Source organism: Lissotriton helveticus, chromosome 11, assembly GCF_964261635.1.
Source record: "Lissotriton helveticus chromosome 11, aLisHel1.1, whole genome shotgun sequence".
NCBI classification, from domain to species: Eukaryota; Metazoa; Chordata; class Amphibia; order Caudata; family Salamandridae; genus Lissotriton; species Lissotriton helveticus.
In genome coordinates this window covers 1,111,514,443-1,111,541,003 of record NC_136072.1, presented here as the reverse complement: position 1 = coordinate 1,111,541,003, position 26,561 = coordinate 1,111,514,443, and the positions used below count along the sequence as shown (strand labels likewise).

The following is a 26,561-nucleotide window of genomic DNA, read 5'->3' as shown; positions in this document are numbered from 1 at the left end:
TATTTGTTGTGCTCCATTGCTGTTGGTATTTGGGGTGTGTATGTGTCTGTGTGTCAGTCTGTGGAATGTGAATGTCTGTGTGACTATGCAGCCTGTGTGTCCATTTGTATGTTTGTTCCTTGCATGTGTTCATTTGGTGCTTCCCTGAGTGTGGTGGTATTGTGGTGTGTATGTTTCCCCGCCCTGTGCTACTGTGCTGTGTGTTGTGTGTTCTTGTGCAGCCACTCCTGCAGTGGCTGTATCCCTGGTTATATGTTGCGTGGTGCAGGGTGTGGTTTGACCTGGCTTGTTGTTATGCATGGGGGTGTACAGAAGGAGCGCATGGCATGTGCCTTTAGGGGTGCGCTAATGTGTGGTGGTAGGAGGTGTGTCCTGCGGTCTTTGTGCCCTGCCCATGTCTGGCACTGGCCCTGCCTTCTGCATTGTGCGCATATATTCCCTTGTGTTCACCGCTGTGGTGGCGTGAGCGGGACATTGCTGCATGGTTGCGGAAGATATGTGTCCAGGACTCGGAGGGGTGACTTGGTGGCATGTGGGTCATGTGTGGGTACTCCTGTGGATGTGTTCCTGTCCCCAGCAGGGTGGATTTGGACCCTGTGTCTGCCCATTTGTTGAGTGTTGTGTTTGTGTAATTGAGTACCTGCAGCGGTGTCCGCGGCGGTCCATGAGTTGCTGGTGATGTAGCAGGTACAGCACTGGAAAAACATGTGGAGCTGGGTTCATGGCAGTCGTGACTGGGTGGTGTGGCCCGGGACTCTGGTTTTGCACTCCTCTGTCGAGCTACCCCATCTCTGATTGTGTGGTTTCTCCACTGCGGTGCATCTGCTTGTTTGGGGCATCCTAATTTGTGGAGAGGGGCAGACGTCATTCCATACGGCGTTGAGTCTCCATTGTCTCCCACCGCGGCGGCGGGGGGCGCACTTTGATGGCGGTGCACGTCGCACCACGGCGGACGGGAAATGGCTTATGTTTGGCCATACTAATATGGCGGACGTGAGTAGCGCTGCTCGTGGGCAGAAAAATGCATTTTTCCACATCGCCAACACCACAGTGGTGCCACCGCCCGACATCCAAATGGACCCCTAAGTGTTTCTTGATCCGTGGTTACCTACTCAGGGGGTGCTCAATTGTGTGGAAATTAAATAATATGAATAGAATAATAAAGTATATACAACTAAAGAAGCAGAATGTAAAACAGATTTTTTTAAATTTTCTGTAAGTGTGAAGAAATCTGAACTAAAAAAAAGTTCCTCAAATGTATTTATTAGAGCAGTGCGAGAACATCAAATATAATACAGTATGTAGTATGATCAACCTCAATTGAATTTAGAAATGCTCCACCCTTCCCATTCTATTTTTTTTACATTTTTATATTTGTTCATGAAATAAAAGAAATATCTAAACATTTGTGTATTTGTTTGCTGAATGCCTGTTTCTACCTTTTGTGTATTGTTTTGAGGTTCAAATTATTGAAATCGCTTAGACAGACAGGCTTCCAATTATGTCTCAGTGGGGGACTCCCCAGATTCCAATACTGTTTTGGGAATGGGGTTACCAAATTCCAGTAATGATTAAGCAGGAGTCCTCAACGTCAAATGTTAAGAAATGCTGTTGGCACTGGGTTGTGCTCCTGCCCCCGTCAGTGGCGGAATGGGAGATTGACCTAGACTAGTGCCATCGAGCTCAGGAAGTAGTGTATAAAAGTAGGAGATGCCTAAAGAAATGGGAAAAATATGGTCCCCCTGGCGAAGCTACAGAGGTGCAAAGAGAGGCCAAATGCCCCTTACACACAGACACACTTATCCCACAACAAAAGACAGTAAGCCTGCTATAATCCACTCCGCGCTTAGGGTAGAATTATGATTTCTTTTAAGACGACTGTGATTAAATGAACCTCCAAGATGTATCTTTGTTATCAAGTCAACCTGGTTGTATACATGTGTATATATTCAGCCATGTAATGTCTAATGAGCTGGTTTAATAAAGAGATATAAAAAAGGAAAAAAAAGAACTGCTGTTCCAAAATGTCAGTTTCCTGATTGAATCCATTATAGTCTTTCATTAGTATAAAATGTATAGGGGTGGTTGGAACTCGCGGAATTTCACTTCTCGGAGTTGCGTGGAGGTACATGAAAACACCCCAAGATCAGCACATCACGCTACTCTAGCTGATTTTTAGTGCCAGGAGCTTGTTCCATGCTGCAAAATCAACTTGTATGGCACCATGTGGTGTGCTGGTTCTTTGCTGCAGCTCAAGTAGTTTTCTACTCGAGTGGCAGCTTTTTCATCGCGAATGGTCATGATCACCCACATTGTGAATATCTTGCATATGCCCTCCTAGCACCCAAAAAATTCTGCCAGGGGATGCCAATTTTGCTTACCAAATTACTGTAGGCAAGCCGCTTATGAGGAAAGAATTCCGCCATGTAGTCGTTGGTGGAATTTGGCCGCATTACAAGCATACTGTTAAGTGGCCAAAAGTCTGTGAATTACCCCTAACAATTTGCAGTTTTAAAAATAAACTTTCATAGTGCTTTCTGACCAGTGGTTGTTATTCTTTCTTGCAGGGTTGCGTGATCGAGTATTTTGGGAGAAGGACCTTACTTGTGGGTGGCTACGCATCAATCACTGTGATCCTAGGACTGCTGACTGCCACACTCACACTGAAGGTACAACAGATAGTCCAGTTCTCTTACATGAGAGCCGAGCAGCTTACGGCTTGAGTCACATCGTGCACATCTGAATTTATTTTAATGTTATCAGGGTTGTCAGGAGTCTGCACCAGAAATGGGTTGGATTTCAGAATGAAGGGACTTCACTGTAGCAGATGTTGTGTTCTGTGAATGGTTATTTATAAAATTCTATGGCCCTAATTACAGTGAAAGTTGGTCGGACGGCCTACCATCATCGTATTGGGCAGGGGACCATCCGACCTATTACCGCGGTGCAGTTGGTGTGTTGTGCTGCATCCCAGGAAAAGGGGCTGCAGCACAAGCCACAGTAGAAAGGGACACTTTGTGCACATCCATGCACTGTATGCCAGGCACCATATGGTGCCTGGCACAAAGTACATGGATGGGTGGGGGGCACTGCATGTGCCCCCAGGGCCACTTAGCAGTGGCCGAGAGGGGTTGGGAGCCCTCCTTGGGGACCATGACTTTCATTTCCATCTGCCTTCTCATGGTGGTGGGACCCTCATAAAAGGCAGTCGTAAAGGGACATTGTAATCCCTACCATTGAAGGGATAGGATTCCGGCTGTTGCCTGGTGGGATCTTGGATCCTGCTGGAGGTGGCAATCTTTCCGCCCCAACCTCCGGTCCAACCGGCTGCATCTAAATGCGATGGTCAAATCACTGCCCTGCCTCCTCCTTCGAGGTGGTTTCATCTAAACTTTGGAACTCCCTCCCGCTGAGTATTCGACTGATTGAGTTAGAATCTCAGTTCAGATGTAAACTCAAGACATGGCTGTTCTCCAGCTACTAACTTCTTGGTTCTTGCCTTTGCCATCCCCAGCGCCGGGACACCCCCGCTGGGGGTAGCTGCGCGCTCTAAAAATCTCATAAATAAATAAATGCCCTGGATATCAGGCAGACAGCCACTGATGGTCTGTCGCTGGCAGTCCATCCAACATCGTAAAATAGGACCTATGTTCACAATGCAGTATTATCACTGAGGATGCATTTTCATTAAATGTGCATCGATATTCAATTGATGACCATAGCACAATTCCTAATTCATCCATTTATTTTGGACAGTCAAGGAAAAAGTCCATTAATACTTATTTAGAAAAAAATATATTTTCGATAAGTACTTGTTTAGTTTGAATTTAATATCTGGCTCCGATGTTAAGCTTATCATTTTTTCTGATTACATTCAGACTATAAAATGAGTAAGATAAATTAAGATTCCTATGAGGCACAACTCAGTGTTACACAGCTTTATAAACAATCAATTTATGAATTTTTGATAAAAAAATGAATAGATTCACAGCATGGTAAGAATTTGTTTAGATAACATCAATTAAAATACAAGTAAATTATTACACCGGTCTTTTAAGGCATACATATTGCACCATAATAGTAATTCAGAATGCAAGGAATGACTCTTTGGGTAAAAGATTCTTTGGGGCAGATTTACAAGCCACTTGCTCCACTTTTGCGTAATTTTTAACATGAGAAAAGTGACGTAGGGGTGACGCAAGGGGCTTGTAAATAAGCCCCTTTGTGTTTTCTTTTCTAATATTTGGCGTGATGGGAAAACCAGAAAATAACATAATAATGCCTCTCTTCGGCTGCTTAACTTGTTAGCTTCACCTTCGAAGCACAATATGCTGATTCCAATTAACCTCCTATAAAGTCTGCTATAAAAAGTGGTTTCAAAATGTACTTCCTAATGTTGCTCACAACTGGACATATAATAGAATGACCTCACTGCTTTTATATTGTCACATGAAAATGTTCTCTGTTTTGTATTTGCTCCAACCTTCTTAAATAATTTACTATCTACACACAAGGGAGAGGCACATAAATTTAAAAATGCCCCACCCCCATTTTGAAGCAAAGCTCTAATGACACCACGTGAGCGAACCAAGTCCAACACGTTCTAGAAATAGTTTTGGCCATCCTTATATTATGCATCTATCTATTTATACTCGCACAATCCCCTCCACCAAGAGGCAATTAATTGATCTAACCTTTTATCATTCTGTCCATCCTTTCACCATTCCATCCATCCATCTATTCACACATTCACCATTCTTTCTTTCACTCACCCAGCCACCATTTCTTTCCATCCATCCTTCATCCATCCATCCATCCATCCTTTTAGTGTTCCACTCTAACAATGACCATTCTATTTGTGGTAAATAAATAAATAATACCCTATTTTTGAATGAATAAATGAATAACAGATAGCTCAATAAATAAGAGTCAAGATTCGAGGTAGTAGGAGTTTTGCAGGTTTAATACAGCATAAGGACAGGAACAGGATGACCTGCACAGGAATAGGATGGCAGCTGCCGGGGACAGGATCGGGACAAGGGAATCATTTCTTAATAACAGGGCATGAGCATATATACATAACGCAAACACATAGCATTACATTGCAATAGGCGTAGCAGTGGGTGGAGCAATAGGCGTGACGGAGCGGGAAGTGCCTGATTTACAGGGACTGGCGGAGCGCGAACAGGATTTGCATATTCTGGGACTGTGTCGTCCAAATAGGACGAAATAAAAATATCAGCTGCGGTCTGTTTGTGACGTAACTTGGTCGGAACTAATGGTGGCGGGAAATTACTGGATGCCTCTGGGGTCGCTTTTGGCAAGCCCTCGGCAAGAAGAGGATACATACCCTTAATGAGGGCATTCCTCTGTCTGTCTGATTGTTCAGTTCTAACTCGTTCACCTATCTCGATTAATTCTTTTTCTTGTGCTCGTTCCAAGGATTCTCTACTTAATTCTGACTTTCTGATTTCTTTTTCGGTTCTTTTATGAGCTTCTTTGCGCCATAACTCGATGGCATCTTTCTGTGACTGTCTGGCTTTCTTTTTCCATAATGCCTCTTCTACTCGCATGATGCACTCGGCATCCCATGTACCCGATACGGGCCATCTATACTTTTCTTCCAACTGTTTGGTGTACTCTACCCATAAATCTAGATATAGTATGGCACTTATGCCATGCTTCTGATACATAAAATGACCTGGACTGTCCCTAGGCGGAACCGGAACTGCTGCTTCCAGCAGACCCTTTCTGGTTTTTAACTGACGTAACTTAGAAAACAAAGGCATGACTGGACTATAATCTAGACACAATACAATACACAATGAACACGATACTTATCCCCCATTCATACCACGACATTAAAATACATGAAGAACATTTAAAAATAACAGTTCGAACAGAATACTACCTGGAATACGGAACACAGAATACATGAATTTCCTCGAGAACAGAACTGACTGGAACAGAAACTAGGTGCACTGCTGAAACAGTACAAAACTTACCGGTCTCATAAAGAGACACGTCAGGACCCGCATCCACCGAAGTGGACACTTCGTTTGTGGGTCTGTGTACCACCAACCCACGGGCCAGAGTCAATTAAATTGACCCTGTCTAGATACTACCCCAGTAATGGTACTCACCGGGCAGCAAGAACGGAAGGCCTCAGACTGGACTGGACCGCTTCGACGACGGACGACGAACTTCGGACTTCAGTTACGGGTGGACCTCCGGATACCTCGGACCTTGGACTCTCGGCTTGGGCTCTGGTCGGGACTCGCCGCGTTCCTCCACCGTCTCGTTTGGATGCTGGACCGCCTCCTCCGTCTCCTCCGTGGGCCTGAGGGATACTTGAAGCAGAAATATCTGCCGGTGCGCAGAAGAGTTCCGTCACGACTGCAGAGGGTCAGGGGGTCGGCGTGGCTTCACCGACGCGTGGGGAAAGGGCAAGTCCCTATTCGGGCGCCATTATGTGGTAAATGAATAAATAATACCCTATTTTTGAATGAATAAATGAATAACAGATAGCTCAATAAATAAGAGTCAAGATTCGAGGTAGTAGGAGTTTTGCAGGTTTAATACAGCATAAGGACAGGAACAGGATGACCTGCACGGGAATAGGATGGCAGCTGCCGGGGACAGGATCGGGACAAGGGAATCATTTCTTAATAACAGGGCATGAGCATATATACATAACGCAAACACATAGCATTACATTGCAATAGGCGTAGCAGTGGGTGGAGCAATAGGCGTGACGCATAGCAGTCGTGAAAGATAAGGGTGAAAAGAGGTGTAACAGGGCGTATACATAGACATGTGATGCAAACGTAACAGATTATGTCATGAATGGGGCGGAAACCATGGAGGGGGCTACCTGAGGAGCCGGGACCTCTAACCTGATGGTGCGCGCAAACTAGCAATGACGTATCACTAGGAGAAGCTGGGGGCTATGAACTCTGTGCTAGGAGCAGAGACTGAAGTCTGGAGAGTCAGGGCGACATGTACCTAAGCAGTATCTAGTATCTGATGTTTAGAGAACATGTTGATATAAACTAGAAGTCAGGAGGGGAAAGGCTAACTTGATTCTAAGACTGGAGCATGCATTATTCTACATGTAGTGCGTGATGAAGAATATTAAATGACCATTAATACAGTATTCCTCTAACGTGGAGACGTGAAGGCTAGACAATGACGGAAACTATCGATGCGATTCAGTAGCTTTAGGAATGTAGAGAAGGAGGACTGAACTGATAACTGGAATCATAACATATTCTTGGCAGACTCAGAGGCAGAGCCAGGGTGAGCCGGGCACTGCGAGGCAGGAAGTAAGTGAAGGGTCGAGGATACAGGTGGGGGCTGTATCGCTCCTCAGCGAGGGTTCAGGAGACAGAAGCCGGATCTGGTGTCCGGGCCCTTTTGAGGCCTAGAAACGGGGACTTTTCAATAGAATAACGTGCACACTGAGAAACGTGGCAACGTAGCTTTACATAGGCCTGATATTCGTAGTATTCACGAGAACTGGAAACTGGCATACTAGAGGTGGACACAACTGTGATTGCGTCATTAATCGAACATAGGGAATGCATATGCATATTTAATCATGCACACATAACATATGATGGATGACACGTAGGGACACGGAACATGGCAAAATTTACTTTTCCACATATTCACTGATCAGTGACATACAATTTAAAACACAAATATTGTGATACATAAATACTGTATCAAAAATATCTAACACACAAATATTTACTATACATATAAAGGCAAATACAAAAAGAGAGGAAAAAACTATTGTTTCACATTAATATTGTAAAAAAAATCAGAATATCGTTTTAATAGGAATATATAGGTTCAAATAGTAAATATTACATTTGTTTATATATAACATTACTATAATGTAAAAGACATCAGTTTAAGTAACATCGTATAGTATGTGTAAATATATAGTTAAATAAACATATGCACATAAATATATATGTTTTATGTTATTTATATGCAGATATATTACATAAAACTTATATTTAAAAACTTTATTTTACATTATTTTACATTTTCTTAAATGTATTACTATAAAACGTACACACATACATATCTATATCTATATCTCTCTCTATCTCTCTCTCTCTCTCTCTCTCTCTCTCTCTCTCTTGCTCTCTCTCTCTCTCTCTCTCTCTCTCTCTCTCTCTATCTCTCTCTCTCTCTCTCTCTCTATATATATATATATATATATATATAAATATATATATATATATATATATATATATATATATATATATATATCCAACAATACCAGGTTCCCAAAATTGAAGTAGACCACCTGGAAGCTTACGTTTGTAAAACACAAGGTTTATTTGCAGCATGCTCGTGGCAGAAATGCATGGGAAGCCAATTCAAATGTTCTTGGGCCAGACGCGTTTCGGGAGGAACCAACTCCCTTCTTCCGTGGCACTGAGTCGAAGCAAACGAACCCGCCCTTGTCCTTGATTTATATCACACACCTACCCCTGGGAGGGGGCGTGGCCGTACTCACGGCCTCTTGGGTGTTGTAGTACAGTTAATGTCCCAAGTGGGTGGGTAGTTCGTTCACCATAAACAATGATAAAAACCCCAGTGGGCTGAAGGGGCAGCCAGCTCTCTGTCACGCTGCTTTGTTGCTTGCAAATGGTGTTCGAGTGAGCACATACTGGAATAGTGCTCACCCGGCTTCCCTCCATTCGCAGAAACACCGGGTGGTGCTGCGGGTCCGTGATTAATACGGGGGGTCCTCTTCGCGACCAGGGATGGCCGCACAAAATCCAACAATACCAGGTTCCCAAAATTGAAGTAGACCACCTGGAAGCTTACGTTTGTAAAACACAAGGTTTATTTGCAGCATGCTCGTGGCAGAAATGCATGGGAAGCCAATTCAAATGTTCTTGGGCCAGACGCGTTTCGGGAGGAACCAACTCCCTTCTTCCGTGGCACTGAGTCGAAGCAAACGAACCCGCCCTTGTCCTTGATTTATATCACACACCTACCCCTGGGAGGGGGCGTGGCCGTACTCACGGCCTCTTGGGTGTTGTAGTACAGTTAATGTCCCAAGTGGGTGGGTAGTTCGTTCACCATAAACAATGATAAAAACCCCAGTGGGCTGAACAACAACACCCAAGAGGCCGTGAGTACGGCCACGCCCCCTCCCAGGGGTAGGTGTGTGATATAAATCAAGGACAAGGGCGGGTTCGTTGGCTTCCCATGCATTTCTGCCACGAGCATGCTGCAAATAAACCTTGTGTTTTACAAACGTAAGCTTCCAGGTGGTCTACTTCAATTTTGGGAACCTGGTATTGTTGGATATATATATATATATATATATATATATATATATATATATATATATATATATATATATATATATATATATATATATATATATATATATATATATATATATATATATATATATATGTTCATTGTAAAAACCATAGGTTTCAGGGGTGTTATAGTTAGCTGGACATTTCACTCATGCAAAACCATTGAAATTCCTCCATTATAGTTAGTTGTACTAACTGAAACTCTCACGCCCGCAATTCACAGGTGATGATGTCACATATTACATCATTAATGACATGGTCAGTGACATCACTGATGACATCACTGATGACTTCACTGATGACATCACTGATGACATCATCCAGTGAATGTGGTTTGGTTCCATATTTAAATATGTATTATATATATAGCAATCTGCATTGAAGAATGAGTGGATATATACAAACCTGGATAGAGGATTTAATAGCAGTGTGATTGAGTCTTTACTTGAGTAATTTATAGTGGCTCACTAAATATATTGGATAGTGACTAAACAGTGTGAATACCTGTATTACTTGGTCAGTTGTTGTGTAAACTGCTGCACCAGTTGGTTACTAGCTACGTGAAAGTCTACATTAGTTATTGATTAATTAACTGATTATTTGCAATGGAGAGTGAATGTGTGAATGTGTGTGTGCTTGGGTGGGGGATCTGTGACTGCCCAAAGATATGTGAATAGTTAATTCAGTACGTATATGAGATTAAGACTACGTATTATAATACTTGTTTGGGTGAGTGAATATCTTTATGGGTGTGGTGATGAGCAAAAACATTTCTCAATGGTACATGTCCAACAATGTAGAAAAAAGTAAAAGACAGTGTATGTGACAGTTGTTGTATATAATTAAGTGTACATAAAACTCATTAATTGCCTAAGTGACTGTATAGATAATTGTATACTTGTAATAGTGATTTCATAACACACTAAGTATGAGTTACTATTTATATGAATGCATGAAGTGATATTTATATAAGTGGGTAGTTGAGTAAATACAAATAAGATACATTGTTTGCAAAAGTGAGTAGGATGACTGCATAACTGAATAGGATGTGTGCTGTGTGTAATGCTAATATAAGTGTATACGTATATTTGATAGTGTTGTATTGATCATTGACAACATGTATGAGTGAATCTATAGATAAGTGATTAGGGGCCAGATGTAGGAAGCCCTTTACCGATCGGTAACGGCCGAATATCGGTATTTTCGGCCGTTACCGACCGGTATTGAGCTTTCGGGATGTAGGAGACCGAAAATAGTCCGAATCGGTAAATTTACCGATTCGGAAAAGTTACCGATTCGGTAAAATTCCGATTCGGAAAGTTGTCCGATTCGGTAATTTTACCGAATCGCAACGGTTTGCGATTCGGTAAATTTACCGATTCGGTAAATTTACCCAATCGGTAAATTTTCCGATTCTGTAAAAAACCGAATCGGTAAATAAGAAGTGGTAAAAATGGATATTGAGATGTAGGGAAGCTTTTAAATACCGAATTTGCTTCAAATTCGGTATTTAAGAGTCGGTATTTACCATGGATTGGAATCAGGTGGTAACCAGGTGCAACCTATAAAAATGGACCCAAAATGCAATTCTATTTGCACAATGGCGGCATTTTATGTAATTGAAAGACGGCTATGGCTACAGGAGGAAGGAGAGAGGGAATGGCAGAGAGAGGAGCAGGTCTACAGGCAGAGGGTCACCTTGTTCATGCTCACAGAGGCAGAGATACTGCAGAGGTACAGGTTGGCCCCAGACACCATCTTGGAGCTCATCAGGGACCTCCAACCACTGTTGCAGCACACTACCCCAAAGGCACATGCAATTCCACCCCATGTGCAGGTGCTGTGCAGCCTCCACCTGCTTGCGTCTAGGAGCTACCAGAGCGTGGTTGCTGCGGTAGGTGGGGTGACACAGAGCAGCCTGTCAAGGTTTTTCCACAAATTCCTTGACACCATGTTACACAGGATGGAGCATTACATTTCTTTTCCTGCTACCCATGCTGAACTGGTGCAAACAAAATCTGACTTTTACCAGATGGCTCGATTTCCAAATATAATTGGCTGCATAGATGGCACACACATTCCCATTTGTCCCCCTGCTGACACAGAATATATCTACAGGAATAGGAAGTCAACCCACACCATCAATGTGCAGGTGATTTGCAATGCAAAGTGCACCATCACTGACATTGTGGCAAAATTCCCTGGGAGAACCCACGACTCCTATATTTTTCAAAACAGCGGCATCTATGCACGGCTGACTGCAGGGGAATTTGGTGAAGGATACCTCCTAGGTAAGACACAGTGCCTGACCCCCATAATACCTATTGCAGTGAGAAGAAAATGTATGCATGTTAGTAATGTATTACCTTTTCCTTTTAGGAGACAGTGCATATGCCCTCCGCTCTTTTATACTCACCCCCTACCTCAACCCCTCAGCACCCAGCCAAAGGAGATATAACCGGGCCCACAAAAGCACACAGAATGTTGTTGAAAGGACCTTTGGTATCTAGAAAAGCAGATTCAGATGCTTGCACAAGAGTGGAGGTGCAAGGCAGTATACCCCCATCACCTGCTGTAAGATAATTGCTGCCTGTGCCATGTTGCACAACCTTGCTGTTAAGAAGGGTACTGAGGTGGAGTTGTCTGACTACGAGGATCATGACGACGACATTGCTGTGCCTGAAACACAACCTGCTGGAGTGACAACACCAAGTGATGGCAGATACAGACGTGAGGAGATTACAACTATTTCTGAGTAAGTAATGAGACACAGACAGGTTGTGAATGAGAAGAACGTAATTTATTGTTGCCACAACGTTCATGCACTGAAGTGCAACAAATTAAACATAATAAAGGTGGGGACTACATGTCCTGGGTTACATCACCCACACCGGCAAAGTCATTTGCGCCCGCGCTTCCCAGAGCCACTGGGATGTTGGTCACTGCTTTCCTCATGGTCTGAAGCCTCAGCTAGGTGCCTGCTGCTCCTACGTGGCTGAACTACAGCGCTTGCCAAGCTGCTGCTGCTACTGCTGTCGTCTCCCTCACCCACATCCAGGGCAGGATTCAGTGCAGTGTGTGATATTATCATTGCCTCGAGGGCACTAGTGATCCTGGTCATGCCCCTGGTGACCTCGGCCATGTTCTGAGTGAGGCTCTCCTGCATATTAATGCCTCTACGGCATAGCTGTGATGTGGCAGTGGCCAGACGATTCATAGCCCTATTGTTGACACGGGCGTCCCTGCGCCTTGTGTGCTCCAGGCTGTCCAGTTTTGAGCACAGGTGGGTGATTGAAGTGCTCATTTGCTGCATTCCTGCAGCAAGGTCAGCATTTGTTTTTGCTACCTCCCTGTTGCTTTCTACAATGTCTCTGATGCCCTTCCCCATTTCTCCAATTTGTTCGTTTAGGACACGAAATTGGCGGTGGCAGGCCTGTATGGATTTCCCCTGCATGCGTTGGATGCGCACCATGCTCCCCTCCAGCCCACGGAACACAGTGCCATCTCCAGGTCCACCTGCACTGCTGGGCCTGCGTTGCCGTCTGCGCATGGTGAAAGACTCATTGGTGGGCTGCAGTGCAGCAGGACTCACAGGTGCAGTGGCTTGAGCCTCAACCTCTGCTGCCTCCCTCACTGGCAGTGGGGCCACGACTCGCCTCCTGGCAGGTGAGGTTGCAGGTGCAGGCAGTCACAGTGATGGGGAGGTCTCAGGAGAGAAAACCAATGAAGGGGATTGTGAAAGGTGTGGGGAGTGGGGAAACTCGGGGGTCTGGATTGTCTCCTTTTCCTGGGATATGGCAGTTGTGTCTTCTTCCTCCTGCGAGGCATGGACATGGCTTGGCCCTGCCTCGTCACTCTCCTCCCTCGCTGCTGCAGTCCCTGCTGTTGGTGTGGCTCGACTGGCTGATGTTGCCCCTAGGTATAAATAAGCATATGTCAACTGAGTGCTACTGTGTCACAGTCACTAAAATAAATGCTTTACACATTTTACTGTCATTATTCTGCATTACTTTCACTGCCTTGCTGATGTCTGTGCAGTTACACATGGTCTTACATTAGCTGACTACATTTCCCATAATGCATTGCTCCTGTATAGCGCTAGCAGTACTGGACTGGGGTTGCCCTGTGCACAAAGGGTTAAGGGTAGCAGGTTGGTATGGGGTGTCATGCTGCGCATGCGTCTTACCTTTTCCTTTGCTCTGGCTGAGCTGTCCACTTCTCCGAGTCCCACAACACTGTCTGGCTCGATGGTTGAGGCCACCAACTCCTCCAGGTCAGTCAGGGGGGGCGCTGGGTTCCTGCCTCCACCGGTGACACCAGCCTGCTTATGAAGCTCTGACATCTTCTTTTTAGTGAGGCTCCTGATGTCATAGAAGCGTTTCTTAAGGTCATCAATGCTCCTGCTTGTAACTCCCACTGCATTGACCCTTTCTCCAATAGCAAGCCACATCTTGCGTTTTGCTGACTTAGCTACAGTGAGGGAGTGCCTGCCAAACAGTTGCTTGTGGACTCTCACCACCTCCTCCACAAGGACCTGCAGCTCCATGCTGCTGAACTTAACTTTCCTTTTCCTCTCTGCCTTCTGACTCTCACTGCTGCTAACCATTTTCACTGTGGTAAACTCCCAAAAATCACTCCCTGCTGCTCTGTGTCTCTGCTCAGCTCTGACTGCCTCTCCAGAACCTTCTAATGAGTTGCAGCTGCCTGGGTAGCCACTTCCTGGTAGGGAGGGGGAGGGTGGTTGCACCTGATTGGCTGTTTTCATTAGTTTCACTTTTGCTTGCTTCCCGATTCGGTATTTACCGATTCGGTATTTACCGATTCGGTATTTCCAATGCATTCCTATGGGCCTTTTGGCCCATAGGTATGAATGGGAAATACCGATTTGGTAAATACGGAATCGGTAAATACCGAATCGGTAATTTCCGAAAGTCCGATACCGAATTTTACCGAATTGGTAAAAAATACAGATTTTTTACCTACATCTCATTTACCGATTTTTGAATACCTAATCGGTAAAATTCGGTATTTAAGAAACGGTAAAATCTGATTACCTACATCGGGCCCTAGATGTGTGTGTGGATCTAGTAATTACTGAGTGGGATACTTGTATTGCTGTGTCAATGGATTGAAATATGGTACTCTGTATTTTATAGTGAGTGATGAAAGGTTATAGTAGTGTATGATGAGGTGTATCTGATTGTCACGTGGATGATGTCATCAGTGATGTCATCAGTGATGTCATCAATGATGTCACTGACCATGTCATGAATGATGTAATATGTAACATCATCACCAGTGAATTGCGGGCGCGAGAGTTACAGTTAGTACAACTAACTATAACAGAGGAATTTCAATGGTTTTGTATGAGTGAAATGTCCAGCTAACTATAACACCCCTGAAACCTATGGTTTTTTCAATGAATTTCTAAGGGTTTTTAAATGATAATTCCTAACTATAACCTGCTTCAAACCCATATTTTTTCAGTAAATTTCAAAGGTTTTTTAAATGATAATTCCTAACTATAACCTGCTTGAAACCCATGTTTTTTTCAGTGAATTTGAAAGGTTTTTTAAATGACAATTCCTACTTTTAATGTTGACCACTTCCCCATATTTTCAATAAGAAACCAAATCTGCAATGCTACCTTAAAAATCAGGCAATAGTTCCACTTACCACTAACAAATTAACATCAACATTTAACTACTGGAAGAACGTCGAATATGTACTGCATGAATTACATCCAACTCACACCCATATTTAAAGAGTAATATGTGATAGAGGTTCTAATTATACACTTCCGACACACAACAAAATCACAATACCCAGCGCCACCACCACCACAACCACCCCCCCCGGACCCTTCCCCCCTCAGAGGCAATGCAAAACAGAACAACAGATCTTTCCAAAATAATATATCTCCTCAACAGCACACTAGCTCAATGTACAGAGATGTGGCAACCAGGTATGTATAAGGGAAAGAACTCGAACATCAACAATAATGTACACAACGCTATCACTACCGGTGAAAAACTATACACAATTCACTATACAAACCAAAAACTTTTCCGTGTGTAGATATACCATTGATACTTGTAGTGTATTAAATAGTGGACGCAACCATATTATCTCAGACACTGGTGAATATTTCCGTCATTAAGCTGTGTTCACCACCCCACTTTAAAACAGAAGCGGACTGGGCTGGTCCAACGTACACAATGTAAACGCAAGACTATAAATAATTAGGCTACGCCTTGGGCATGGTTCACTTCTACAAAGATAAGAGACTGTGCCACAGCGAAAGCCCGCACCCTGCCACGTGGCTGCCAACATGACCACGTGCCTCCTCGATACAGGCCCATTGAGAATTCAGTACCACAGCACGCAGACTTAAGTCCGTATCGACTATTGTCTTTGATCTACACTGCTGACAGCAGGGTGCACAACTTGAATTCAGCTTTGGATCTAAATTTGTCATTGGTATCTGTGCTGAGTACTGCCTTCAATCTACACTGCGGTCAGTAGAATTGACAACTTGATACCAGTTGCGTATCAGCACTACAGAAAACATTGAATTCAGTATCGATTTATTTAAAGCAGAGACAATTGTACTATGTCCTCAGATTTTGTTAAAGTATGAACAGTAGGAAATTCAGCCTTCATTTATTTAATGCAGAGACAATTGTACTATATGTTTTCAGATTTCATTTAAATAAGTGACAAAAAGCATTTGTCCATGTCTGTGTCAACAACTGCCTTCAATCTACACTGCGGACAGCAGGGTTCACAACTTGAATTCAGCTTTCCACCTACACTATGGACAGTAGGGAATTCAGCCTTGATTTATGTAATACAGAGACAATTCTACTGTATGTGTTCAGATTTTTTTTACATAAGTCACAAAAATCATTCGTCAATATCTGTGCTGACAACTGCCTTCGATCTACATTGTGAGGGCAAACTTGGAGAAATGGCTACTAAAGAAGCATTTTCTGATTCAGAACGCTCTGGAAATGAAGAATTTGTGCCTTAACCTCCCCCTCCAGAGAAGTATACATCAATTGTCTGGAAGTTTTTTATTTTTCCTCCGAGGCAGAAGAAGGTTAATGCTACCAAAGTCACTTGCAAAATCTGCAAGGCGGTGCAGTGCAGGGGTGACCCTACAAAAAAATAGTCTTGTGGATCAGCAATCATGAGGAGACATCTTCAGACAAAACATCGGGGAAACTTTGCAAGAGAGGAAATGAGGAGACTAAAAGACTTCTGCCTTTGATCTACAGTGCGGTCAGTAGAGTTTACAACTTGATATCAGTGGTGCAGAAGCACTACAGACAACATTGAATTCAGTCTCGACCTCATATTTTGTTAGACTATGAACAGTAGGAAATTCAGCCTTCATTTATTTAGTGCAGAGCCAATTGTACTATACTATATGTCTTTAGATTTTGTTTTAATAAGTGACAAAAAGCATTCCTCGATGTCTGTGTCAACTATTGACTTCAATCCACACTGCGTACCGCACTGCGTACAACAGGGTTCACAACTTGAATTCAGCTTTCCATCTACACTACGGACAGCATTCAAGTTAGCCTTGATTTATATAAGGCAGAGACAATTTTGCTAAATGATGCGACACAATAAATTCCTCAATGATTGTACTGAGTACTGCCTTCAAATGTACACTACTATCAACAGAGTTCATCACTTGATACCAGTTCATGAGTCCCGTATGCAACAGTCACTGTATGGAGTACATTACAGATAATGCAGTGCAACCTAAGATGTACATTGCTAACTGCGGGGTTCACAACTTGAATTCAGCTTTTCATCTACAATACAGACAGCATTCAAGGTATCTTTGATTTATGTAAGGCAGAGACAATTTTGTTAAAGGATGCCACAAAAACCTTTCCTCAATGAGTGTACTGAGTACTGTTCTCAAATATACACTGCGATCAACAGAGTTCACTACTTGATACCAGAAGCGCATCAGCACTACAGACAACATTAAATTAATTCTCGATTTATATAAGGAAGAGACAATTGTACTGTGTCCTTAGATTCTGTTTACGGTGACAAAATAGCATTCATCGATGTTTGTGTCAACTACTGCCTTCAATTTACACTGCAGACAGTAGGGTTCACAACTTGAATACAGCTTTACAAGTACACTGAAGACAGTAGGGAATTCAGTCTTGATTTACTTAATGCAGAGACAATTATACTGTATGTATTTACATTTTGTTTATATAAGTGAAAAAAAGCAATCTTCTATAACTGTGCCGACTAGTGGTTTCACTGTCCATTGCAGACAGTAGTATTCACAACTTGAATAGAAATACATATTCTATACTACGGACAGTAGAGAATTTAGCCTTCATTTATTTAAGGCACAGAGAAATAATTCTCCTGTGGCACTGCTAGTACTCGCAAACAGCTTTAATCCCAGTATCCTGTGAACTATGTTCATAAGGAACGTAGAACACAGCGCCAAAATGTTCCTCCACCACCGGCAATACCAAGTACCTCTGGAGCATCACCTTCAACATCACCACCAGACATATGTCCCCATTTTGAGAAAGTTAGAATGCACTGCGTGAAATGCAATTGTTTAATTTGTTATGGGTAGCTATCAGTAGGCCTAGTTTGCAGAGCAATTGATAACCATTGATGGTAGTTTTTTTCCCCTCAAAGTGCATGCAGTACAGTATGCAACAGTCAATGCTTTGAGTACAGACTGCTAGAATCATGCATCATTGCAGGGTGAGCACACGCTGAGCACCAAACGTACCACTAACTCAGTGCACCATAAATAATAGCCACGTGCCCTTATTAAGGCAAAATTCAGTAGTCAAAAAACATTACTCCCAGTGCGACCTGTCCGGACCATGCATCATCGCAGGTATCGTACACGCTCAGTCCCAAAGGTACTTCTCACTCAGTGCACCATAATTCATCGCCACGTGGCCATATTCAGGCAGAATTCAACTGACTCTTTATTAATTATTTGCAGAGTGCAGTACCAAAATAAATAAAACACCTATCAAAACCTATACAATATCCCTTTAGTAACCTTCTTTCAAAAACTTCTTTTATATCAGTTCTAGGTTTAGTTGAAAAATAAAATTCATGCTTCAATTGCAAAGGCACAATCAATGGCAGTCTACACTGCGGACAGCACAGGTCACAACTTGAACTGCTGAGCCTTCTTGTGTGTTCCCTGGAGGTGTGTGGAGAACATCGATATCAGCTGCCTTTCTTTAGTGGCCCCTGTGCTGGGTTGTGAATTGTGACTTACCAACTTTGCTGCTGGAGAGACGCGGGTGCAGGGGACTGCGAGGACCAGCATTCCTTGTTGCTGCCAGCTGGTGCCTCTTCCCCTAATTAGCCCACCTGCCGCTCGCAGCCTATATTGCATCTTGCGGCCCCCGCTTCGCGGGTGCCGCGCGCTGCTGAGCCTTCTTGTGTGTTCCCTGGAGGTGTGTGGAGAACATCGATATCAGCTGCCTTTCTTTAGTGGCCCCTGTGCTGGGTTGTGAATCGTGACTTACTAACTTTGCTGCTGTATTTTATTGTATATACATGTACTTTTATGTGCTTTTATGATTTTTTTAATGGAATCGAATAAAGCTATCTTTGACTTGACTTGACTTGAACTATAATGTCCCTGCAACATACACATTTTGACAATGTATTCCATACGTTTAATCTTTTATTTCAATCGTGATTACAGATCATGCAGTCCAGTAGGCAATACGCTGACTACCAGACGTGCCACTAACTCAGTGCACCATAAATAATCACCACGTGGCCTTATTAAGGCAAAATTCAGTAGCCAAATAGATTGTTAGCAGTGCGGTCTGCCTGAACCACACATCATCGCAGGTTCCACACAAACCTAACCTACCTCAGTGCACCACAACTCATGAACACTTTATGATAGAATCTTCTGTGTATTTTTTTATATGTAGTGATCTTACCTTTGTACAGCAGAAGTCATAAACCGTTTATGATGGAATATCTGTGTATGATATGATGATTACTACTCTACTTGTTACCAACAGCAAAGTAATAAAATGGAATCAAGCACCCGTGCCCGTACACACTTCAACTATCTATATGTGTCTGTATAATTATTATGTTCGTAAAATGCTGCTCCTGCGCCCTACCACATTATATTGTGATATAAATAAAGTATGCAACCATCTTACCTCTGACAGTAAGTGTGGGCTATTCCTCCTTTTTAAAAAAAATTTTTTAGCATATTTATATAGTGCAAATCAACCCAAAAGTATATCAGCAATTTACATGAACACCGTATTTACAGTACATTTTCAGGCACCTGTAAATTATATCATTTCTCTACAATACCAGGATGAGGTCGCAACTCTGAGGCTCGAACACTGATTTACCGCACCAAGTTCCACAGTATACCCGAATAACCACATACGTATATATATATATATATATATATATATATATATATATATATATATATATATATATATATATATATATATATATATATATTCAAACGAAGAGTTGCCCAAAAATGAGGGAGCCACACAAGTTGAGCTTAAATCCATTTAATCAGAGGATTGCAGTCTTCCTGTCACTCACAGCGCAAAATGTAGAGCCAAACGCGTTTCGGGCGTGTCACCGCCCTTGATCACTGGCAAACAAATGAAGCAGCAGCAACAAGGGAACCATCTGCGCATAATTAAATATCCCGCCCCAGTGGGCGTATGCGCGATTGCATGCTAGTCTTTGAAGTTCCCTCATTGGCATTCCAACCACAGTGGGTCCTGCCGTATCATCCAATGTACAATCTTGCCCCAGTGGGCATGCGGAAAGCAGACAGGCTGACACATAGTAACACCATCCTCCAAACGGACTCATCCCTCCGCAGTGTCCCTTTATCTCCGTCACTGCAGACCCGCTTGTAGGCAGTGGGGCTTCCTCGCGGCTCGGCAGACTGCTAACATTCAAACGAAGAGTTGCCCAAAAATGAGGGAGCCACACAAGTTGAGCTTAAATCCATTTAATCAGAGGATTGCAGTCTTCCTGTCACTCACAGCGCAAAATGTAGAGCCAAAAGCGTTTCGGGCGTGTCACCGCCCTTGATCACTGGCAAACAAATGAAGCAGCAGCAACAAGGGAACCATCTGCGCATAATTAAATATCCCGCCCCAGTGGGCGTATGCGCGATTGCATGCTGGTCTTTGAAGTTCCCTCATTGGCATTCCAACCACAGTGGGTCCTGCCGTATCATCCAATGTACAATCTTGCCCCAGTGGGCATGCGGAAAGCAGACAGGCTGACACATAGTAACACCATCCTCCAAACGGACTCATCCCTCCGCAGTGTCCCTTTATCTCCGTCACTGCAGACCCGCTTGTAGGCAGTGGGGCTTCCTCGCGGCTCGGCAGACCGCTAACATTCAAACGAAGAGTTGCCCAAAAATGAGGGAGCCACACAAGTTGAGCTTAAATCCATTTAATCAGAGGATTGCAGTCTTCCTGTCACTCACAGCGCAAAATGTAGAGCCAAACGCGTTTCGGGCGTGTCACCGCCCTTGATCACTGGCAAACAAATGAAGCAGCAGCAACAAGGGAACCATCTGCGCATAATTAAATATCCCGCCCCAGTGGGCGTATGCGCGATTGCATGCTGGTCTTTGAAGTTCCCTCATTGGCATTCCAACCACAGTGGGTCCTGCCGTATCATCCAATGTACAATCTTGCCCCAGTGGGCATGCGGAAAGCAGACAGGCTGACACATAGTAACACCATCCTCCAAACGGACTCATCCCTCCGCAGTGTCCCTTTATCTCCGTCACTGCAGACCCGCTTGTAGGCAGTGGGGCTTCCTCGCGGCTCGGCAGACCGCTAACATTCAAACGAAGAGTTGCCCAAAAATGAGGGAGCCACACAAGTTGAGCTTAAATCCATTTAATCAGAGGATTGCAGTCTTCCTGTCACTCACAGCGCAAAATGTAGAGCCAAACGCGTTTCGGGCGTGTCACCGCCCTTGATCACTGGCAAACAAATGAAGCAGCAGCAACAAGGGAACCATCTGCGCATAATTAAATATCCCGCCCCAGTGGGCGTATGCGCGATTGCATGCTGGTCTTTGAAGTTCCCTCATTGGCATTCCAACCACAGTGGGTCCTGCCGTATCATCCAATGTACAATCTTGCCCCAGTGGGCATGCGGAAAGCAGACAGGCTGACACATAGTAACACCATCCTCCAAACGGACTCATCCCTCCGCAGTGTCCCTTTATCTCCGTCACTGCAGACCCGCTTGTAGGCAGTGGGGCTTCCTCGCGGCTCGGCAGACCGCTAACATTCAAATGAAGAGTTGCCCAAAAATGAGGGAGCCACACAAGTTGAGCTTAAATCCATTTAATCAGAGGATTGCAGTCTTCCTGTCACTCACAGCGCAAAATGTAGAGCCAAACGCGTTTCGGGCGTGTCACCGCCCTTGATCACTGGCAAACAAATGAAGCAGCAGCAACAAGGGAACCATCTGCGCATAATTAAATATCCCGCCCCAGTGGGCGTATGCGCGATTGCATGCTGGTCTTTGAAGTTCCCTCATTGGCATTCCAACCACAGTGGGTCCTGCCGTATCATCCAATGTACAATCTTGCCCCAGTGGGCATGCGGAAAGCAGACAGGCTGACACATAGTAACACCATCCTCCAAACGGACTCATCCCTCCGCAGTGTCCCTTTATCTCTGTCACTGCAGACCCGCTTGTAGGCAGTGGGGCTTCCTCGCGGCTCGGCAGACCGCTAACATTCAAACGAAGAGTTGCCCAAAAATGAGGGAGCCACACAAGTTGAGCTTAAATCCATTTAATCAGAGGATTGCAGTCTTCCTGTCACTCACAGCGCAAAATGTAGAGCCAAACGCGTTTCGGGCGTGTCACCGCCCTTGATCACTGGCAAACAAATGAAGCAGCAGCAACAAGGGAACCATCTGCGCATAATTAAATATCCCGCCCCAGTGGGCGTATGCGCGATTGCATGCTGGTCTTTAAAGTTCCCTCATTGGCATTCCAACCACAGTGGGTCCTGCCGTATCATCCAATGTACAATCTTGCCCCAGTGGGCATGCGGAAAGCAGACAGGCTGACACATAGTAACACCATCCTCCAAACGGACTCATCCCTCCGCAGTGTCCCTTTATCTCCGTCACTGCAGACCCGCTTGTAGGCAGTGGGGCTTCCTCGCGGCTCGGCAGACCGCTAACATTCAAACGAAGAGTTGCCCAAAAATGAGGGAGCCACACAAGTTGAGCTTAAATCCATTTAATCAGAGGATTGCAGTCTTCCTGTCACTCACAGCGCAAAATGTAGAGCCAAACGCGTTTCGGGCGTGTCACCGCCCTTGATCACTGGCAAACAAATGAAGCAGCAGCAACAAGGGAACCATCTGCGCATAATTAAATATCCCGCCCCAGTGGGCGTATGCGCGATTGCATGCTGGTCTTTGAAGCTCCCTCATTGGCATTCCAACCACAGTGGGTCCTGCCGTATCATCCAATGTACAATCTTGCCCCAGTGGGCATGCGGAAAGCAGACAGGCTGACACATAGTAACACCATCCTCCAAACGGACTCATCCCTCCGCAGTGTCCCTTTATCTCCGTCACTGCAGACCCGCTTGTAGGCAGTGGGGCTTCCTCGCGGCTCGGCAGACCGCTAACATTCAAACGAAGAGTTGCCCAAAAATGAGGGAGCCACACAAGTTGAGCTTAAATCCATTTAATCAGAGGATTGCAGTCTTCCTGTCACTCACAGCGCAAAATGTAGAGCCAAACACTGGGGCGGGATATTTAATTATGCGCAGATGGTTCCCTTGTTGCTGCTGCTTCATTTGTTTGCCAGTGATCAAGGGCGGTGACACGCCCGAAACGCGTTTGGCTCTACATTTTGCGCTGTGAGTGACAGGAAGACTGCAATCCTCTGATTAAATGGATTTAAGCTCAACTTGTGTGGCTCCCTCATTTTTGGGCAACTCTTCGTTTGAATATATATATATATATATATATATATTAGCTGCCCTTCATGTGTCAAAAACCGCTACTTAAACCTTTCACAGCCCTGTATTACTACAGCTACAACACTCCACTGAATGTACAACAAAACATTCATAACCACAGAAATGCGTCATGTCCACCATCTTGTATGTGTGCAACTATGGATGAATATACAGTCAGTGATACCCCATACCTTCCATGTTGGCCATGTTGTGGAACTTTACAGATATAATGGCACATTTGCATTTAAGACCCGGGTGACGTCAGCACTACAAAACAGACACCCGAATCACTTGATTTCTCATATAGCTCATGACGGAACCATGCCCATAGCTCCGGAATCATGGTTCACAGCCTCGGGCAGCATTGGCATACATCAGGCCAGCCCACTCCACTTACGCTACCAGGAAAAAACAAAAATTAAGCATTGCCCAGATTTCCATTGTACTGATTTCTTACTTCCAGGTCTAGTTATCAGCACGACACACACACACTCCCTCTTAGCTGGTATACACCCATACCACACCCATACAGCACATGCGTCACTACACCTGTGACCCTACCAATAAAAAAGACGGAGCGCACGTGCTCTATACCATTTAGAGTTGCTCCCATCCCAAGCACTGTGATGGTCCGTCCTGGTGATTCGGACGCCTCGTGTAGGCCCGAACCTCCGAGTAGAAGGGCCCACCACTATGTGCGTGGCCTCTTTGGTCACTGAGTTAGTGGTACCGTAAGGACTGAGTGGGTGAGGAACCTGCGATGATGATGGGAGCACAAATATGTCGTTAGACATACCGATATCATGACTCTGCACTATATATCAGATTTCTTGGTGGCAGAGCGGGACTGCATGATGTAGAAGGTGTCCTGTCCACAAAAAGATGAGCAGTGAGGCCTGGGTGCGCATCAGAGGGAGTTGATGGGGTGCAGCAGATGGGATACAAAAAAGAAACGCAGCGATTTAGGCGTACGCAGTCCTATATACTGTATCTTATTGCATTAAAAAAAGTTTTTTCCAATAGCAGGAACGTTTTATAATCGGTCAAATGTCCGGTATATAAACGGTACAAATAGTTGTTTTTAAATGTGGGAGGGAAGGTGTGTGAAAGGGCAATGTAATTCTACTCCACATTAAGATAGTAACAAATACCAATCATAACATCTTTCTTTTACTATCTTTTAGATGTAGAGCTTCAGGGTGCATTATGTCCCAGCGCGTGGTAAAAAACACACCGGTGACAGAAAGGTGTGCTTCGACTATTCTTTTCAGTCACTCTCTTACTTCCAATCTCCTTTCATAAACAAGTGATGCACAATGTTATCTTCCTTTTTATCTTACAGGTTGTGTTTCACAAATTAGCGTCATCCGCCCAAACACCTCCAAAGCTCTGCGTTCGTGGATTCTGCGATGATGCTTGGCCATGGTAACAACGTCTGAGAAAGCTGCTTCGACACGTGGTGCACCCTCTTTGAATCACGCCAATGGCACAAGGTGAGCAAAGAAGCTTGTTTCCGACGCAACAATAAGTCACCTGTGGGCGGAGAGAGTGGGTAATGTGCAGCAGCTTCACTGCGTAGGAACCTACAATTACCTCCCAGCAGTGAGAATAGATAGTTTATAACAGTCTGAGCGGCAAATTTACAAGCCCCTTGCGCCACTTTGGTGTCACTTTTAACATGGGCAAAGTGGCACAAGGAGCTTGTAAAACTGCCTCTGAGTTCGCAAGAAAAGCACTCACCTCCCAACTCTGCGAGTCAATGGGGTGCAACAGTCTAGGTACGCAATATTGAAAACTCACCGCTATGCAGTGGGAGTGAATGGGATATAGTACTTTGGAAGAAAAACAGCGCACAGACACCTCCTTACAGTGGAAGTTGATGAAATACATTATCCTGAGTGTACAAATAAATAAACCAAAAATATACTTGTGCAGTTGTATGTACTATTCTATTACTAATTCAATATACTATCTTTCAGATAACTAAACTGGAGGGTGCACTATGAACCAGCAGGTGCTTGGACACACAACAAGGGCAAAAGTTGAGCTACGAAGATTTCCTTCCCTTCAGTATTAACTGCTCCATCTATAACTTTCTCTCATGTTTTAATGTCATTTTTTCTCTCTTTCTCTCTCTCACTCTCTCTCACATCGTTTCTCTTTCTCTTTTAAAGTTATGGAAGCTGCTGTCCATTCTGCCGTGGTCAACCAAAGCTGAGTTCAAGTTGTGAACTCTGTTGGTCACAGTGTTTACACAAGATAAGCAGAGTGGCCTAAATATACAATGCCTCCGATTTAATGTGTCAGAAATAAAGGGGCTTATTTACAAGCCCATGCGCCACTTTTGCATCACATTTATCATGGGAAAAGTAACGCAAAAGTGGCGCAAGGGACTTGTAAATAGGCCCCAAAGAATTATGTCCTGCATAATGACTTGATCTCTCACCTAATTCTGTCTCATTTTAACGACCTGTTGATCCATACTGTAAATGTGATGCAGTAGGCACTTCCGTACAGACACCTCTTGAATGTGAGCCTATAAGAGAGGTGGAATGTATCAGGCGCACTGCAGATGTGCAAATTAAAAAATATCACCAAGTATTACAATAACTTGTAATTTTGACCTCATTTAGTCACATCAATCTAATTTTGAACACTTATTTTCATTTTTGTTTTGCAGATTACCTAACCTACTTCTATTGGAGTCCATATCACATTTTGTTTAATTGTTTTTTTAAAGTTATGTTTATAGTTATTTATTACATTGTTATCTTTAAGTAACGTTTCCAGTTATTTATTGTTGTTTTAATAAAAGTTAATTAAAAAAGTATATACGTCTTCTTTTTCTCACAACATTTCACTATTATTTAGTGTGATAATCATATAGTTATAAAACATTTAAAAATAGTAATGATATTTATAACTAGAAGTATAATACTGAGGCTAACTCTTTACCAGCTCTTTACCTGAGTCTATAGCTATCACTAACGGTTCCTATGGAAAATGTTTAAAACTGCAGCACAGTAAGTGTTCCATGAACTGTTACAATGGTAACAGGCAGTAAACAGTTTGGGGGTAGGGTTGAAAGGTACTGGCTGTACAGAAACTGTTATATTTACCCAGGATCCTCTACATGACAGAAAGGAAAGCAAAGTAA

The 26,561-nt window shown here is 43.8% G+C and overlaps 1 protein-coding gene across 1 annotated transcript in view; it reads left to right on the top strand.

The window, feature by feature from the left end:
- The window catches only part of LOC144792664 (solute carrier family 2, facilitated glucose transporter member 11-like), a 517,386-nt gene that overhangs the window by 449,441 nt on the left and 41,384 nt on the right, over positions 1–26,561 (top strand). The window contains exon 9 of the mRNA XM_078667810.1: positions 2,568–2,669. Within this exon, the coding sequence (XP_078523936.1) occupies positions 2,568–2,669 (102 nt within the window). The remainder of the gene's footprint in view (positions 1–2,567; positions 2,670–26,561) is intronic.